Genomic DNA, 16,365 nt, shown 5'->3' on the forward strand with positions numbered 1-16,365 from the left:
TGTTGGTGTAGAGGTCTTGGCAGCGAGCTGCAGTTGTCATGACGCATGCCGGCGAGCTGTGAGCTAGCGCAACACCCCACAGTACCGCAGTAGCCGTCTTGTGCGTATTGTTACCTTGACTCCACGCCAGATCCAAACTGCGAACAACAGCCGCACACAGGCCTCCTCACCGTCCTACCCACGCTCAATCATCCATGGCTGTCACCCTGTAGACAATACAATCGCCCACAGCGCCGCAGCATCGTTGACACTGACACGTTGCACGAAGCAGCGTGCTCACGATTTACGTGTGGTTTGTGGACTGCTTTGATATCTGGACGAAGCTCTCTGACATCGCAATGCCTGATCACTCCATCTACTGCACCAAGATACATTTTTCGTCAATCGCTACAGATCGCCTAGAGGCGAGCGCGGCGAGGTGGGAGGTAGTCGGTTCCGTTGTCTTGATTGTCAATACCGCCTACCACCCAACTGACCTCCCCGCCGCATACATCCCCTCTCTCCCCTCCCCTCCCCTTCTCCTCTCCCCCTCCACTAGGCTAGCTCACCATCACGTCCAATACGCCCGTAGCTCTCGGTAGGCTTGGGCTTGTTGTCGAGAATCTTCTCGATCTGGGCGACGACCTCGGGCTTGTCCAGCAGCGTCTTGTACACGTCGAGGGCCTTGACGTTCTCCTCGAGCTGTTCCGGCTTGGTGGCGCCAAGCTGGGGTCAGTTTAACGCGCCGCTCTGACTCACAATGCAGGTGGACACGTTGGGGTTGAGGAGGGTCCAGGCGAGCGCGAGGTTGGTCATGCTCGCGCCGATGCTCTCGGCGACCTTGGTAAGCTCCTTGACCTTTGCGATCTTGGCCTTGCCCGCGTCGGTCTGGAGCTCCTTGACGGTGCTGGAGAAGAAGGCCGAGTTGGTGGCGAAGCGCGAGCCATCGGGCACACCGTCGTTGTACTTGCCCGTGAGGATGCCCGAGTCGAGGGGCGACCAGATGGTCGAGCCGTGGCCGCGCTTGAACACATCCTTGTACTCGACCTCGAAGCGCTCACGGTGCAGCATCGAGTAGTGGGGCTGCTCGCATGCGGGGCCGACGAGGTTGAGACGCGCAGCGATCTCCTTGGCTTGGAGGATCTGCGCGGCGGTCCACTCGGACGTGCCCCAGTAGTAGGCCTTGTTGTTGTCGATGAGCCAGTTGAACGCGCGGACGATCTCCTCCATGGGCACAGAAATGTCGGGGCGGTGGGCGAAGATGACATCGACGTAGTCGAGCTGCAGGCGCTCGAGACTGTGCATCGTGCCCTCGATGATGTGCTTGCGGCTGAGGCCGCGCGTGTTCTGAGTCTCCTTGCGGCCGGTGCCGAAGAAGACCTTGGTTGTGATGATGATGTCGCGGCGGTCCCAGTTGAGCTCCTTGATCACACGGCCCATCTCGAGCTCGCTCTGGCCGTTTGAGTAGACTTCGGCGTTCTGGTGTCAGGGGTGTGGGTACGGGTGAATTTGGTGGGGAGGATAGCCGGCGGCCATCTCCGATCTCCACTCACGTCGAACATGTTGATGCCGAGGTCAAAGGCCTTCTGCATGAGGTCCTTGACGACGTCGCCCTTCTGGGTTCCGCCGACGCTGGGGTTAGCTGGGTGAGGGGAGAGGTGTTAAGAGTCCGGGGCACGGCGGCGTCAAGTGAAGCCTGCTCTTGCCTTGGTTCGATCAAGGCTGCCAATGGACCGCTGCGATTCGTGTGCAACTTACGTGAGCCAGCCACCGTACGAGAACACGGGGACACGCTGGCGTTAGCAGTGCTTCTGGACCACGTCGTTAGCACGCACAAGGCCGGTGTCTCCGAGGTTGCGGTACTAGAGTCAGCGAGGCTCGCGCCGTGGCATACGATCATGTTCTTGGGCTCGAAAGCGACGGTGTCCTTGATGTGAGCCATGGTGAGCAGTTGTTTCTGGAAGAGAGAGGAGAAAGAGTGCAAGGTGGAGTGGGGGTGAAAGTGAGATAGAAATGTTCTGTGATGGCCGACGGCAGTCGATGTGGAAGCGTGCGAGAGTCACCAAGGGCTATGGTGGGCATGGCGTCATGGTGAGGATGGAAGCTCGTTTCCGGTTCTACCACATGGGCCGGGCCGGGCCGCCGATCCGCCGAATGCCGTCATAATAGCCGTGATGAGCAAGCATTGGGAGAATATAGCTTGGAGGCTGCTGAACGTATGATTTGCGGACCTGCGAGGTCGGGAGTCCATGCGCAGCGTAGTTGGAGTTTGGGTGAGAAACGAGTCTTGGGTTACGGACACACCCGTCGCTCAACTCTGGCGGTATCGTCGTGCATTTACAAAACTTTTGGTACGACAATGCCCCCGTGCCCCTCGGCCAACAAGCCGATTTGGCCATTGTGAACCCTGAGAAATCAACTTCGGCGACGTTCCCGATCGCCACTATCGCTCCGCAGCATTTGAGAATGTGTCACCTGCCATTCCGCCTGTGTCTCCCCACTCACTCAGCGAGCCCAGATCTGACTCTTGACTTGCACGGCACACGTTCGCATCGCATTGCATTGCAATGCATCGTTCTCCCTTCAATCTCATCTCCATCTCTCTCTGCACACTCACCCATCTCCCGCGTGTCCTCCTTCTCATCTCCCTCATCTTCAGGCCTTGGATTTTCGCTCCTAACCTCCCTCTTCTCAATCCAACCTACTATAAGCCATGACCACCATCTGGGACAACGACACGCGCTACCCCGCCCCCGCGGCCTTCGAGCTCCCGCCCTTCATCACCGGCGTGCCGTCGCAAGCCGAGCTCGACGCCCAGCCCCGCCTCTTCACGTGGGGCGAGCTCAAAGACGTCATCCGTACGTCCTCCCCCGCCCCGCTAACCCCAGAAAGCGGCGAGCTCGACCGTCTCAGCCGCAACAAGCAGCTGCAACACACCTACGAAGCATGGATGCAGAAGCAGCGCGCGGCGTGGGGCTCGACCGGTCCGTCTTGTTGTTTCCCCCCCCTTCTGACAGTAGAAAACTACCTCGTCAACGCCCGCCTGCCGTGGGGCGAAGCGCACCGGCGGCACGGCGTCGTAGTGCCCCCCGAACCGACGTACGACCAACGCACCGCGCTCTCGCACCCCGAAGTGGACCTCGTGCCGTCGACGCGCCCGCGCGGCGACGGGGTGACGCCGAAACACCGGCGCGTCGTCTCGTCCGAAGCGGGCGCCGGCGCCGCGGCGGTCGCGGCACACGCGCTCGGCTTGTCCGCCCCCGCGCCCAGCACGCCCGCGTCGTGTTCGCACGCCGCGACGGCGCCGAGCTCGCGCGGCTCGAGCGACGCGGGGAGCGGCGCAAGCTCGCCCAGCTCGGTCGCGTACGTCTCGCTCGAGAGCGTGCTCCCGAAAGTCAACCGGCGGCTGGAGCGCGCGCGCGCGCGCCGGGCCGCGAGCGACTCTGGCTCGTCGCGCGAGGCTGGCGAGCCCGAGGGCGACCGCGAGCGTGAAGAGGAGGACGACGACGACGACGTGTACCTGAAATACGACGCGGCGGCGGGGCTCGACAGCAGCAAATACGCGCTGCTGCCCAATGACTGGCCGTACTGCGTGCCGTATGGGGTGCGGCACTACTGCGTGTGGTCGCGCGTGCCGATCGCGCACCCCGTGTTGGTGGATTACGAGCGGGGGGCGTGGGCCAAGATCGAGGCAGAAGGCTTGGGGGGGTTCACGGGCGTGATTCCGCATGTGCGGCTGCCGACGCCTGCGCCGGAGGCGGCGGCGGCGGCGGTGGCGGGGGAGGGGCCGGCGGCGGCGGCGGCGGCGGAGAGGGACACAGGGGCGGCGGCGGTGAGTGGGCGCGCGTGCCCCGACGCCGGCGGGGAGGGTTGGTATGCCGTCGATGTGCGGTATGCGGGCGCGGAAGTCCGGCGCTGGGCTGGGGTCGAGTACGAGGCGAAGGGGGGACACGAGGTGGCCAAGATGGTGCGCGGGCTGTTTGACCCGCGCGGATTCGAGACGCTGTGGTTTGTCAACCCGCCCCGGCTGCAGAGCGTGCCGGGGTACGCGCACTTCCACGTCTTCGCGCGCCGCAAGACGCCGACGGAGATTGACGTGAGCGAGAAAGTGTGGAACGACAAGGGCGAGAGGGTGGTGTAGCAAGGCGGAGGGAGATAGACACATCGACAAGCGAAAGAATGCAACATTTCTCGTGCGACTGCAGCTTCAGCGTCCTCCGGGCAGCTCGCCGGCCTGACCTTCTCTAATCTATGCTAGCAATACATTACGCCATGCGCGCAGGCTGCTGCAGCCCCGCGAACCCGATCTGGCCCCAGCGCTGGCGCAGCCAAAAGAGGAGCATAATAAGCCCCGTGACAGCGAGGATGACGATGTTCTCCGCCATGTCCTCGACGTCGTCGAGGTCGTCGCCCGCGCCCCCCTCCCACCCGGCGCCGGAGTAGTCCTCGTACTCGTCGTCGTCGCGGGCGCGCTCGCGCTCCGGCGGGCCCGCGAACAGCTTCTTGATGCCCTCCCACACCCCGGGCGCCTCTTCGTCGTCGAACAACGCGAGGCCGGGCACGCCGCCGTGCGTGCGCATGTCCGTCCACCAGCTGCCGTTAGCCCGGCACGCGTGCAGCTCACCTCCGGAGATAGAGCTTCGTCAGGCTCAACACCCATGGCAGGTAGGCGTCGTCGGGGGACACGTGCAGCGCCAAGTCGTAGTTGCGCTTCGCGAGATGCCAGTCGCGCGGGACGCCGAGCCCGTTCTCGTACATGTACCCGAGGTTCCAGTAGGCCATGGGGTTGTGCTTCTCCGCCGCGGTTTGATAGTACCCGAATGCGCGGCGGTAATCGGGCGACGAGTGCGTGATGTTGGTCGCCGTGCTCGAGTTGAGGTAGGTCCCGGTGTCTGGTGTCAGCCCCCTACGTCGTGGTACCCACAATACGAGTCACCGACCATGACCATGGCGTCGGCGTTGCCCTGCGCGGCACTGCGCGTCCAGAGCATGAGTTCGGTGTCGGCGGGGATCGGGCGCCCAAAGTGCGTGGACCCGCGGTTAAGCATGAACGCGACGTTGTTCTGCCCGATCTCGGAGCCCATTTCCGCGGCGATCCACCAGCCAAGCAGCGCCTTGTCCTCCTCGCCGCGACCCCACGCGCGGTTCGCCTCGCCAATGTAGTCGTCGTCCCATGCGCCAACTTCGCTCACGAGCTTGTAATAGCCCACGGCGACGCCGCATGCGCCGGGCGAGAAGCCCTGGTCGAGCGGCGCATGTGCGCTCGCGCTGTGCAACGTTGCGAGGTGGTAGAACGCTTCGAACGGCGAGCCGTGCTGCAGCGCGTGGATGAAGTACTGGCTCGCGCGCAGCTTGTCCCCGCGTGCGAGCAACATTTTGCCAATGTTGATCTCGGCGTCGGGGAGCTCGAGGCCCGCCGCAGCTTGGAAGTACTTGAAAGCCTTTTCGAGGTCCTTCTTGACCCCGAGGCCGTCGCGGTACAGAATCCCCAAGCCATTATGCGACTCGCGGTCGCCGAGATTCGCCGAGCGCTCGTACCACAGCCGCGCGAGCTTGAAGTCCTGCTTGACGCCTTCGCCACGCATATACATGCGCCCGAGAAAGGCGGCGGCAACCATAGCGGGGTCGCTGAGCTCCTTCCTCCGCTCGTCGCTCATCTGCTTCCGCAGGCCAGGCTTGCCGTCCGCCTCAAAGTCGACGGGCCACATCTGCCGCGCAACCTTGTGGAAGTACTTGCGTGCCTCGTCAAAGCTCTGCGGGATCTCGCCAATCTCCTCGGCGCCCGACGACACACCGCCCGACCCATGCGGAAAGACCGAGCCGGCATAGTAGTGGTGCCCGAGGCGCCATGTGTAGCGCATCTGCCCCCGGTCCGAGTTGTACTTGAGATACTCGAGGATTTCGGGCTCGGACTCGCCGCGCGCGAGCGCGTTGATTGCCTTGACGGTCATGTAGTGGACATTGAACCCCGTGAGAGACCATGTGGCATGTGGCCCAAACACGCCACCGAGGCGGTCCGAGATCCTGGACGGTGAGAGCGGGAGTGTTTCGCCGCCCGGAGGGCCAGCGACGTACTTGTCGTAGGCGCTCTTGCCTGCCTTCTCGTAAAAGTTGAGCGCTGTAAGGCAGTCCTACAAGTCAGCCGTGACAGCGGGCAATTCCTACCTCTTTAACCCCTATTCCAGCCCAGTGGCGGTATCCCAGTGCCATCTGCGCAGGCTTGTGCCCCTGCAATGCGGAGAAGGTGTAGTAGAGCGTGGCCAGCCCCTGGTCGCGTGGCACGCCGCCGACGCCAGTAGCATGGAAGAAGCCGACGACGAACTGGGCGTGCGCGTCGGACGAGAGGTCGAGATAGCGCTTGTAGAGGTCGTACGCGGCGGGCAGGTCCTGCTGGATGGCGCGCGAGGGGGGGAAGAGGAGCATGTCGGCGCGCAATGCGAGAGCGGTGGGGCATCCTTTTTGGTCGGCTTCGTCGAGCGCGGCGTATACGCGGTCGATGCGTTCGCGTGTGGAGGCAGAGATGCGAGGGCGGCGCGCGGAGGGCCGCTGGACTTTGGAGAGGAGGTTGAGGGGGTTGAGGGTGGAGACTAGGCGGGAGGAGATGCGGAGCGCGGAGGAGAGGGGGCCCTGGGGTGAGCTGGGGACAGTGCCGGCTGGCGCTGGCCATCGCGGGGACTCACTTGGCTGCTCCACCCCAGCTCGTCCGGTAACCTCCGCGCAGGCGCGGCGCCGCCGAGCTTCCTGTGGAGGTGCGCATACCGGTTCGGCTGGAGAGCCTGGAGGATGTCGTGTGCGGTGTATAGGCTTGCGCAAGCTGGGGTCAGTGAGTTCCCGGATGACTCACGATCTGGTTCTTCTGGCATGTCCACGTCGAGGGCGTCGGCGTCGGCGTCGGCATCGGCATCGGCATCGGCATCGAGGGAGTTGTCCGCGTCGCCCCGCACAGAAGGCTCGGCTAGAACAAGCAGCGCAAGCGCGAGGGCGAGGAGAAGGATCGTGAGCCGCCTCATGCTGGCATGGTGGATGACACGACGAGAGAAGACATTACGCGGCGGTGTGGCGCTGGAGGTCACGTGGGGGGGGGGGGGTGGAAGTGGAGGGTGGTGGTGGGAGACTTTTGGACGCTTGCGGCGGGAATCGAACGCCGGCCTTGTGTATTCTGGTTGGTTGTTGTCGTGTGTCCGCAGCCCCTCCCTCTCTTCTCTATCTCATCCTCTCTCTTTGGTTTCCGCCCAATATCCTCGTGCCTCCCTCCTGTCCTTTGTCTTCTGCAGCAGAAGGCGCTTCTGGGTGGGATCTAGGACTACAGTATGGCGTGGGACTCGTCTGGATCACATGATCCATCACGTCAGCCTGCGCCACGGCTTCGGTGGTTCGGTGGGCAGTGGAGCTGGAGACCATCTTCGGGCCGCGTGCTGCCGGGCCGCGAGCGGCGAGTCACCAGTGACTCCCCGCCGTACGATCGCGTATGGCGCGGGCGGATAGTAACCCTACGTATACAGTACGTGTACGTCAGGCAGAACAAAAGCGCCGGGGTGGGTCAGGGAAGAACAATGGCTTTCTCCGGCCTTCTGGCCCTGATACTCCTAGCGCGGCGGTTTGTCACCGAGCCCTGGCAGAGCGATGGTGCCTGTACCGAGATTTGTAGAGTGCTGGCCGAGATTTGTAGAAGCGCTGCCAATCTCCAACGCGAATTTGTAGAATCGATCAGCCGGGAGTATACGGCGTCTGCCAGTCTGGGGGCTGGAAACGTACTGTACATTCGGTTGGGATGGAAGAATGAGAATTATCATAATTGAACGGGTGATGGAGTGATGTGCATGTGCATGTGGACAGTAGTATGTGCATGTGCATGCGATCACACGACCACTACCGTGTATATGGTGACAACCCAGACAAGAGATCTGGAGCTGCAACATCCGGCTATAGCCATCGGCTTATATCGCCGGCATTATCCGGCCCTGGAATCGCGATCTGCATGGAATCCCTTTGTCCCACTTCCTTGGGCCATACTCTGTCTAACAACGTACTCCGCCCACTCCGCTCCGCACTCCGCGTCCAACGGATTACCCGCCTCCGCCTCCCCACCCACCCCACTCACTCCCTCACAACCATTGTTCGCAGTCAGAGACTATACATCCTTTTGTTCGGTACAACCTACAATGCACAATGGGGGAGTGTGGGTAGTATGTGTGTTGAGACGGACGAGACCAAGATCAAGGTCGACGATTAACCCAGGTTTGACAGCGTCGGTGTAGTGTTGTTCGTTTCTATGGACAACATGGTGTGCGAGCCGGGCGGGCATGCAAGCGTGCGTGCGTGCGTGACGTGGCGGGGCAAGCGTGGCGTGCGTGGCGTGGCGTGGCGTGGCATGGCATGGCATGGCGTGGGCGAGACGTAAATGCAGTGCAGAGCAAAAAGTCTCAGAGACGAATCTCAAACGACTGCACCGGCGACGACCATGTGCGTGCCGTGTTGTTGCTCGAAGACGAAAGAGGACGACGGTCAGAAGGCGTAACGTTGCGCGCGTCCGAGTTGAGCCTCGGCTTGTCCTCGTAGCCGGCAAACCCCTGGTCGATCGCTGGAAGGTGTGCAGTCCAAGCGGGGAAAGGGTGAGGCTGGTGCAGAACCGGCGCCGAACCCGTTGGCCTAGGGAGGGGGAGGACGAGGTCGGAAATGCGCATACGGCTGGGCGAGGCAAGGCGGTCGCCGCGGTTGGCACCAACACCAGGACCAGCGCCAGCGCCAGCACCAGCACCGTATTCATAGTCGTCGTCACGCCTACGCTTGCGCGAAGCAGCAGTGTCATCGTCATCATTGTGGGAGCGCATGGGGTAGGAGTGGGCCGCGCGGGGGTTTTGAAAGGTCGAGGCAGCGGAAGCGAGGGTCGCAAGTGGGTCGACGCGAGAACCAGTGTTGTCGGTAACGCCAGAGAGGGCGTGGGGGTGGTGGGGCGCGGGCATCATGCCTGCCGACTGACCCCAGACACGACGCAGAGTGTCTACCTGTTCGCGGTGGCCCTGTGCGATCATGGCGTTCTCGAGCTCTCTGACCCAAGCCTGAAGGCTAGCTTCACGGGCCTCGAGCATGTTGAGGCGGTCCTCGACGTCATGGGCCTTGTTGCGAAGCGAGTTTACAGTGGTCTCTAGGTCGGCCATCTGAGTAGCGCGGCGCTCTGTAGGGGTGTGAGCGGGTGATGCATGTGCATGGTGGTGGGTGGTGGGTGGTGGGTGACAGAAGAAGAAGAAGACAAGTGGGTGATGTGTACAAAGGGAGAAGCAAAGAGGCACAGAGAAGGATCAAGCGTCGGCTCAATCAATTGCCTCTATCCCCGACGACGTGACACCACCCATGCCACCCACTCGCTCGAGCACAAAGAGACATTCGAGTGAATGTGCGCGCGCACAAGATGCCTTGTTCTCGTCCCTGCATCCTGCATCCTGCATAGGAGGTGCGTGCGTAATAGGGGTGGGAGTTGTGGTACAATGTGGCTGAGGCTGTGGCTCAAGCCCGGGGGAGATTGAGTTTAGGGGAGGTGGCTGTCGAGAGAGAGAGAGAGAGGGAGAGAGAGGGTGACTCACGACGGAGGTTACGCTGCTTGATGCGATTCTTCTCGCGGCGGATCTCGAGTGCGGAGCGTGCGGCTTCCTGGTCATCCTCGCTGCTGTTGCAGCTAGAGTGGCGTGCCATGGTGTGGGAAGAGTTCTGGCGTGGAGAGAGGGAGACGGTGGAAGAGGGGGAGGGGAGGTGGTGAGCGGAGGGCATTGTGGGTGGGGAGGTGAATGAAGTAGAGACCAGGCGACGATGTGAGTGTGGCGACTTGGACGAGTGACCACTTGGGTATGTGTCTGGGTGATGGACGATGGGTGATGGACGATGGTTGATGGACGATGGGGTAGGAGTAGGAGCGAAAGAGAGAGAGAGAGAGAGAGTCTTTTGAAGAGCCAAGAGCTCAAGAGACAAGTGTGAGATCCCAGTCGTCGTCAGAGTCGAGGAGGACGAGGGCAGTCACTTGGAGAGGGAGGGGGAGAACAATGACTCTCACCAAGGGGGGCTTCAGGAACCCACTATCAATCCACGGATCCACAGTCTACCACCGTAAGCACCCTCCTCACCGGACACTGATTTGTATATCTTTATACAAATCACGGTCAATTATACAAATCATCCCTCCCTCCCCCTCCCCCCGGCTCCCAGGCACAACATGACAATGCACGTGGGGTCCCCTCCTCCCCCTCGGCCCCTCGGCCCCTCGGCCCTTCGTATCCTACCCTTAAAGCCTTGTCTCCCATCTTCCGACCCTGAATAGCAAGCTGCATTGTATGTCACGGTCAACCACATGGCTGGATTGCTTTGTACTCTCTTCCTCTTCCTCTTCCTCTTCCTCTCTCTCTCTCTCTCCATCCTCTACATCCTCTCATTGTTCTCTCTCTCTCTCTCTCTCTCTCTCTCTCTCGCGTCGCGCTCTCTCTCTCTCTCTTTTCTCTCCTCTGCACCGCGTCTCTCCACATTACTCCACACCTACCCTATCGCTCGGGTTGTCACCTCGTCAGCTCACCCCGCCTAACGACCGAGCATACCTCACCCTCACTCACTCACCCCTCTCACTACTAGCCAGCTCTCACGCGCCCCCAAATACCACACGGCCCTCGCCCTCGCCCTCGCCCTCGCTCTCGCTCGTCGCACTCTTTGTTGACAGGCGCACTGGCACACGGCACTGCCCCATCTGCTCCCCACCTCTCAATCTCACATTCCACATCCACTCACCGGCCCGAGCGTCCACTAACCCTCTTGTCATCGTACACGTACCTACCAAAGCGTAACTATACTCGACGCCGAAATCGCGGATTCTACCGAAATACAGTAATGACACGACCCCCGATGTGAGCGAGCGAGGTTCAAGGAAGGTGACGCTCAGTCCACGACTCACCTTTGCACCTTTGTCCCTTTCATGACACCGGCCGCAATGTGCACCGTGCTTTCTCGCTCCCGTACAAACGCAAGATTCCATCGCTACACCCCCGTACCCCGGCCCCTCCTCGGACCATTTCTCTCGTTTGATGGCATGATGATTGATGGTATGATTCATCACACGGCATGCAGGCGCACACATCCAGGCCTCGGCTTCCTTCCTTCCGTCTGTCCCACCGCCCCACCGCCCCACCGGCCCCGCCGCTCGCCGCTCGCCACCCGCCCCCACTCCGCCCCCACCCCGCCCCCGCCATTGCTCAATCGCAATCACCCATCTCACTCATTGCGCCATGCAGGACCAAGTTTCAGCAGACAAAAGAAGACTGCCAGGGCCACCCTCCAGGGTATAGGGATTAAGGTGTGGCATGCACCAAGGGTCCAGGGTGCGGCATGTGCCCTGTCCGCGGCCTGGGCGTTGGCCGATGTGCCTGGACGCCCGGACGCCTGTCGGCAAATCTCGATCTGCGGGCATGCGGCCACTAACCGTCGCTCCGAGCGCTGCACGGCGCGTTCCGCAGCCCTCGAGCATCCGCTTACTCTACTGCGCCGCACCGCACGCGCCGCATCGCGCCGTCGCACCATTCCGCAGCGTAGGCACTCAACAGCGAGCGCCTTGTCCCAATTTCGCACTGATGCCCCGCGCCCGCCCGCAATAGATCATCCGTGTGCATGAGCGCTCGCGCGCAACCAAAGTTCTCGGGGATACATCCGGTGACGCATCGTTTGTTGTCGCCCGCCGTTTGTCGCCCAACGTGTGTCGCCGCCCTCCCCACTACAAGTCTGTGACGGTCACGCCCTCCTCGTCCTCGTCCTCGTCGAGCCGCACCGCGCCACGCCGCGGCAGCGCGCCGAACACGTATACGGCTAACACGGTCCACGTGATCACGACAGCGACGCCGAGCATCTCGGCGGACGGCAGCTCCGCCGCGTGCAGCGGGAAGAGGCAGAGGGCCACGCTGCCGAGGCAGGCGGCGCCGAAGCGCGCGATCTGGTGTTAGTGGGGTGGGGGAGTCTCGGCCTGGGTCTGGGGGGGGGGGGGGGGGTGGGTCGGGCGGCGAGGAAGGTGAGTGGGGATGGGCGCGGGGCGGCGGGGCGGGGCGGAGCGGCACGGGGCTGGGGACGAAGATGGCAGATCGGCGGAATGGTGACGCCGGGCCGTAACTCGCCGACGCGACGCTAAACCAAACGTCGACGCGACAGTCACGCAGCGAACTTCTTCGTAGATTCTCGGACCCGGCCCAATCGCATCCCACTTCCTCCCCACTCTTCTCGTCCCACTACCCTCCCACCAGCGCCTCCCGACCCGACCCGTGTCCCCTGGTGACTATCACTCACCCTCGGAATACGCGCGACATTCCATGCCTCTTGCTCGCCATGCAGCAGGTCGATGAGGCCGAGGAAGAGAAGCGCGGCGCCGAGCCCGCATCCCCAGAACCTGGAGTGAGCGGTGCGTTTTACACGCTCCAAACTAAACGCACCACTTAACGCCCGGGTCGACGATCGCCGAGCTGTTCACCATCTTGTTGCTCGCCGCGGCGGCGAGGACGATGGAGGCACACAGCGGCCAATGGAAGCTGGGGTCAGCGGGGGTGGGTGGGTGTGGCGGGTGTGCCGTGGGAGTAGGCAGGTTCGGCACAGCCGAGCCGACGTACAAGTTGAACAAAATCCCCGTCAGCCACGAGCGCCGGAGCGCGTGCGTGTATCTGCGTCAGAGCGTCGCGCGGAGACGTACCGTATAAGATGCGTGTCCGAGGGGAGGGTGTACCTGTGTGTGAGCAATGTTCAAGGAGCTAGGGATTCTGCAGCTAGAACTGCGTCGCCGTCAGACATGCAGTGAAGCTCCATGCCCTCCGCTCCCCTTCGCAAGTTGAGCTTGTAGCACTCCATGTCTCTGCGCAACACTTCGCCCATCTCCCCCGCCACGCCCACGCACAAGTAGTTGATCGCCCACGCCACCATGAACCCCAACGACGCCTTCTGGAACTTTGCGCCGGCGCCATACTCGCCCGGCTCGGCGATGTAGAGGAGGTTGGCGACGAGCTCGCCAAGCTAGTGTGAGCGCGGAGCGTGGACGACGTACGACAAGGACGGTGAACGCGCCGCTCCGGTCGACCGAGTGCTCGATGTTGATGGCTGGTGTCAGCGCTGTTGCCCAGCCCGACTCACCTGGGATGCGGATGCGGTCCGGCAGCGCGACCATCTTGAACAGCGGCAGACTGGTGTCGGGCGCCCGGGCGGGGTCGAGCTCGCCGGCCGCGATCTGGCGCCGCACGTCGCGTCGGCGGCGCAGCAGCAGCCACCGCCCATATACATTGTACAGGATCATGTCTACGCGCATGAGGTCGAGCGCGATGCCGGCGACCGCGCACGCGACTTGCGCGCGCCGCGCACGCACCCACAGCAGCGGGGTGTACGCGAACATGGGGATGAGGACCGCGACGCCGGTGAGCGCCTGCGCGGCGCGGAACGCCGGCAGCCACCACGCATAGAGGAAGAGGACGAGCACACGCGTCGCTTTGATGAGGAGGAAAAACGCCGCGGCGGCATGCACGGGCGTGCTGTCTAGTTTCGTGGTTGAGGGCACGCCGCCGCCCGGCGCATCGCGCAGCGGGATCGCGCTCGCGTTCGCCGTGTATCCCAGAATACACACCATGCCGGCGAGCACCCAGATGCGGTGCACGAGCTGCGTGAGTGCCTACGAAAAGGGGAACTTACGTCGTCCGTGCCCGAGACGTTGGAGTAGCGGCGCGCTTCCTCCCACACGCTCCAGCTCGGCCAGAAGGTGAGGACGAAGCGCGCGACGCCGCGCGCGCTCGGCTCCGCCACCGCCGCTTCGGCCAGCTGGTGCACCACGCCGACGTACAGCAGGTCCAGGAACAGCTCGATGCGCGGGGACGCGCGCTCGCCGCGCTCGCGGAACAGCTTGCCGCCCGCGATCCACTGCCGGATCACCGGGGGGTGGATGAGGTCCCGCAGGCGCGTGGCGCGGTCCCATGCCGCGGCGCTGTCTGCGTGGTGCACGATGTTGTCGTCGGACATCGTAGAGAGATGGAGCGATGTCGGGATGGAGGTGGAGAGGATGCCGTCATTTTGGGATCGGCAAGCGGGCCGGGGTCCCCGATGTGTGTGCGTGGTGTGGTGCTGATGACAACTGCATTGCGGTCTGTGTACAGCCAACAGTCGATGAATGGTGAAAGCTGCTGTGACCTGCGAATGCAATCTAGTGCTTCGGAGGCTGTAGAACACAGAGTATGACTGTGCGAAGAGCAGCCAGCATCCATATTCTCAGCATACCTCTTATGGTCTTGGCGAGATCACCATGCCCCCATGCCCACTCATGCATCATCCCCTGCTCTCTGTCATACTCGCTTGGCATCATAATTTCGACATGGCAGAGCCCCGGCGTCCCAGCGTTCCCTGCATATGCCGCAGCCTGCGAGGATTTAAAAAAACTACTGCCCCACTCTTGCCCCCCTGTCTCTCTCAACCTTGTCGTCTTCTTCTTCCTGGCACTCATCCGCCTGGCACAGACTCGCGCGGGTGACTCACCATCCGCACTGCACCAACCACCCACCATTACCAATCATAGATGCATACATTGCTACAGCTCGTCGCGCCGTGCGCTCCCGCCAAACGCCTCCGTCAATTCTGCCGTCAGCTAGCCCTCCACACCACACTTACTCTTCCGCGTCCCGTCCGTCACCACCGTCGGCATCACCACGCTGTACTCGATGTACATGTCGCCCTGCGGAATGTCGTGGAACGCAGGCATGCCCTCGCCCTCGATGACCTCGACCTCGCCCGGCTGCGTCGTGCCCGCGCGGCCCACGGGGATCGTCCGCCCGTCCAAGCTCGTGAGGTTGCGCTCGAAGCCCAGCAGCGCCTCCACGACGCTCAGCGTGATCCGGCCCACCAAGCCCGACTCTTTGCGCGTCCATCCCTGGTTCGACTGCGGCTTGCTGCGCACGCGCACGACCACGTCCCCCGGCTCGTAGTCCGGGCTCTCGTCCGCCTCGCCCCGGAACCGCTCCTCGTACCCTTCTGGCGCGCCGGCGGGGATGTGGACCGCCAGCGTGTGCTCCCGCTCGACGGTACGCGCGCCGCCGCACTCGCTGCAGTGCTTCGTGATCTGCTCGCCCTTGCCGTTACAGTGCGGGCATCTGGTGTCAGCGAGACCGTGGGTCAAGAGCTGGGCGCGACGAGTTGATCATTCCCAATCCTCCGCGGTTGGCGCCACACTCACGTCATCTGCACATTCGTGAACATGCCCGGGAACACCTGGTGCTTCTGCACCACCACACCCTGCCCGTTACATGTGCCGCAGCGGTGCACGTCCGCAGGCGAGTTCGCGCCGCTCCCGTTGCACTTGTTGCAAATGAACCGCCGGGGCATGTTGAACTCGACTGTTCGCCCCGCGTACATGTCCGCAAGCGACACCTCAAGGTTGAGCTGGACGCTTGGCCCTCGTGGCGGCTCGTTGCGGCCGCCGCCAAAGAACTGCGCGAACGGGTCGTGCTGCGCCGCCGCCTTGCGCTCCTCGTGCCGCTTCAGCGCGGCCTCGCCCCCGCGGTCGTAGATCTGGCGTGTCTGGGATCAGCTGAGCTGGGTGTGCGGGGCGGAACGCCACGCGTCATCGGTGACTGCCACGTCGGCGCCGATCCGCCGGACGGCCGCACACGTCCGCGTCCTCCTACCCACCTCGGCTTCAGACAACACCTCATACGCTGCTGTTAGCGCGGCTCGCAAACCACCTCACCCTTCGACACCTCGATGAACTTGTCGTGCGCGCTCTCGTCGGGGTTGACATCTGGGTGCAGCTTCTTGGAGAGTTTCTGCGCGTAAGCTCTACACACTTCACGCAACAATGCCACCTCCTCAACTCACTCTGTATGCACGCTTGATGTCCGACTCGCTCGCATCCTTCTTCACTGTACGTCAGCTCCGCCACGCCACCTCCACCGAGTCAGGAACGCACCGCCCAGCAAGGAGTAGTAGTTGGACGCGGCGAACGCCTCTCCAAGCAGGAGGAGGAGCAGCGCCAGCATCAGCGGGCGCAGAAACATGGTCAGAGTGGGAGTGGGAGGTGGGAAATGGAGAGATGGAGAAACGCAAAGTCAACATCTGTCGCGTCAGCAGTAGAGGTGCACGTCGACGCGAACATTACGCCGGGAGTAAACCGGCGCTGGGCACGTGACGCCCGCGTGGTCCCGCCACCAAGAGAAGTCGAGGATTTCGCTTCACTTGACAACAACGACGAGCTCCTCTCTCACAGCCCAGTCGCAACGTAAACTCATCGGCGTTATCGCACGCCGAGCCGTCCTTCACTCCGACCCGCCGTCCGCTTTCGCCCTTTCCCTATCCCCGCCCAATCCCTCCCCTCAGGCCTTCATGTCGCGCGGACGCGGACGAGGCCGC

The 16,365-nt window shown here is 62.8% G+C and overlaps 9 protein-coding genes across 9 annotated transcripts; 2 read left to right on the top strand and 7 right to left on the bottom strand.

The window, feature by feature from the left end:
- Positions 1 to 534: 534 nt before the first annotated feature.
- Positions 535 to 1,921, bottom strand: COLE_00266 (uncharacterized protein; the record flags this gene model as incomplete). The annotated part of the gene is made up of 6 exons (XM_018420434.1): positions 535 to 705; positions 739 to 1,458; positions 1,533 to 1,611; positions 1,738 to 1,772; positions 1,815 to 1,841; positions 1,874 to 1,921. The coding sequence occupies 6 exons, from the start codon at positions 1,919 to 1,921 to the stop codon at positions 535 to 537; spliced, it is 1,080 nt and encodes a 359-aa protein (XP_018277814.1).
- A 771-nt stretch (positions 1,922 to 2,692) lies between these two features.
- On the top strand, positions 2,693 to 4,120 carry COLE_00267 (uncharacterized protein; the record flags this gene model as incomplete). Its single annotated transcript, XM_018426782.2, has 3 exons — positions 2,693 to 2,837; positions 2,868 to 2,963; positions 3,000 to 4,120. 3 exons carry the CDS (start codon positions 2,693 to 2,695, stop codon positions 4,118 to 4,120), a joined length of 1,362 nt encoding a protein of 453 aa, XP_018277815.1.
- Positions 4,121 to 4,244: 124 nt separating this feature from the next.
- COLE_00268 (uncharacterized protein) lies at positions 4,245 to 6,989 on the bottom strand (the record flags this gene model as incomplete). The annotated part of the gene is made up of 6 exons (XM_018423586.2): positions 4,245 to 4,572; positions 4,604 to 4,871; positions 4,904 to 6,110; positions 6,145 to 6,606; positions 6,660 to 6,793; positions 6,824 to 6,989. 6 exons carry the CDS (start codon positions 6,987 to 6,989, stop codon positions 4,245 to 4,247), a joined length of 2,565 nt encoding a protein of 854 aa, XP_018277816.1.
- Positions 6,990 to 7,289: 300 nt separating this feature from the next.
- On the top strand, positions 7,290 to 7,778 carry COLE_00269 (uncharacterized protein; the record flags this gene model as incomplete). Its single annotated transcript, XM_018419422.2, has 1 exon — positions 7,290 to 7,778. One exon carries the CDS (start codon positions 7,290 to 7,292, stop codon positions 7,776 to 7,778), a length of 489 nt encoding a protein of 162 aa, XP_018277817.1.
- Positions 7,779 to 8,402: 624 nt separating this feature from the next.
- On the bottom strand, positions 8,403 to 9,669 carry COLE_00270 (uncharacterized protein; the record flags this gene model as incomplete). Its single annotated transcript, XM_018425461.1, has 2 exons — positions 8,403 to 9,154; positions 9,561 to 9,669. 2 exons carry the CDS (start codon positions 9,667 to 9,669, stop codon positions 8,403 to 8,405), a joined length of 861 nt encoding a protein of 286 aa, XP_018277818.1.
- A 931-nt stretch (positions 9,670 to 10,600) lies between these two features.
- Positions 10,601 to 11,092, bottom strand: COLE_00271 (uncharacterized protein; the record flags this gene model as incomplete). Its single annotated transcript, XM_018419423.2, has 1 exon — positions 10,601 to 11,092. The coding sequence occupies one exon, from the start codon at positions 11,090 to 11,092 to the stop codon at positions 10,601 to 10,603; it is 492 nt and encodes a 163-aa protein (XP_018277819.1).
- A 630-nt stretch (positions 11,093 to 11,722) lies between these two features.
- On the bottom strand, positions 11,723 to 11,854 carry COLE_00272 (uncharacterized protein; the record flags this gene model as incomplete). Its single annotated transcript, XM_018425462.2, has 1 exon — positions 11,723 to 11,854. One exon carries the CDS (start codon positions 11,852 to 11,854, stop codon positions 11,723 to 11,725), a length of 132 nt encoding a protein of 43 aa, XP_018277820.2.
- Positions 11,855 to 12,150: 296 nt separating this feature from the next.
- On the bottom strand, positions 12,151 to 13,989 carry COLE_00273 (uncharacterized protein; the record flags this gene model as incomplete). The annotated part of the gene is made up of 8 exons (XM_065626069.1): positions 12,151 to 12,385; positions 12,429 to 12,524; positions 12,603 to 12,647; positions 12,683 to 12,715; positions 12,884 to 12,999; positions 13,031 to 13,083; positions 13,117 to 13,633; positions 13,666 to 13,989. 8 exons carry the CDS (start codon positions 13,987 to 13,989, stop codon positions 12,151 to 12,153), a joined length of 1,419 nt encoding a protein of 472 aa, XP_065482563.1.
- Positions 13,990 to 14,551: 562 nt separating this feature from the next.
- On the bottom strand, positions 14,552 to 16,013 carry COLE_00274 (uncharacterized protein; the record flags this gene model as incomplete). The annotated part of the gene is made up of 7 exons (XM_018423624.2): positions 14,552 to 14,598; positions 14,632 to 15,110; positions 15,194 to 15,537; positions 15,649 to 15,674; positions 15,707 to 15,782; positions 15,835 to 15,878; positions 15,926 to 16,013. 7 exons carry the CDS (start codon positions 16,011 to 16,013, stop codon positions 14,552 to 14,554), a joined length of 1,104 nt encoding a protein of 367 aa, XP_018277693.1.
- Between the last annotated feature and the right edge of the window lie 352 nt (positions 16,014 to 16,365).

Source organism: Cutaneotrichosporon oleaginosum (assembly GCF_008065305.1).
Source record: "Cutaneotrichosporon oleaginosum strain ATCC 20508 chromosome Unknown ATCC20508_contig01, whole genome shotgun sequence".
Lineage (NCBI taxonomy): Eukaryota > Fungi > Basidiomycota > Tremellomycetes > Trichosporonales > Trichosporonaceae > Cutaneotrichosporon > Cutaneotrichosporon oleaginosum.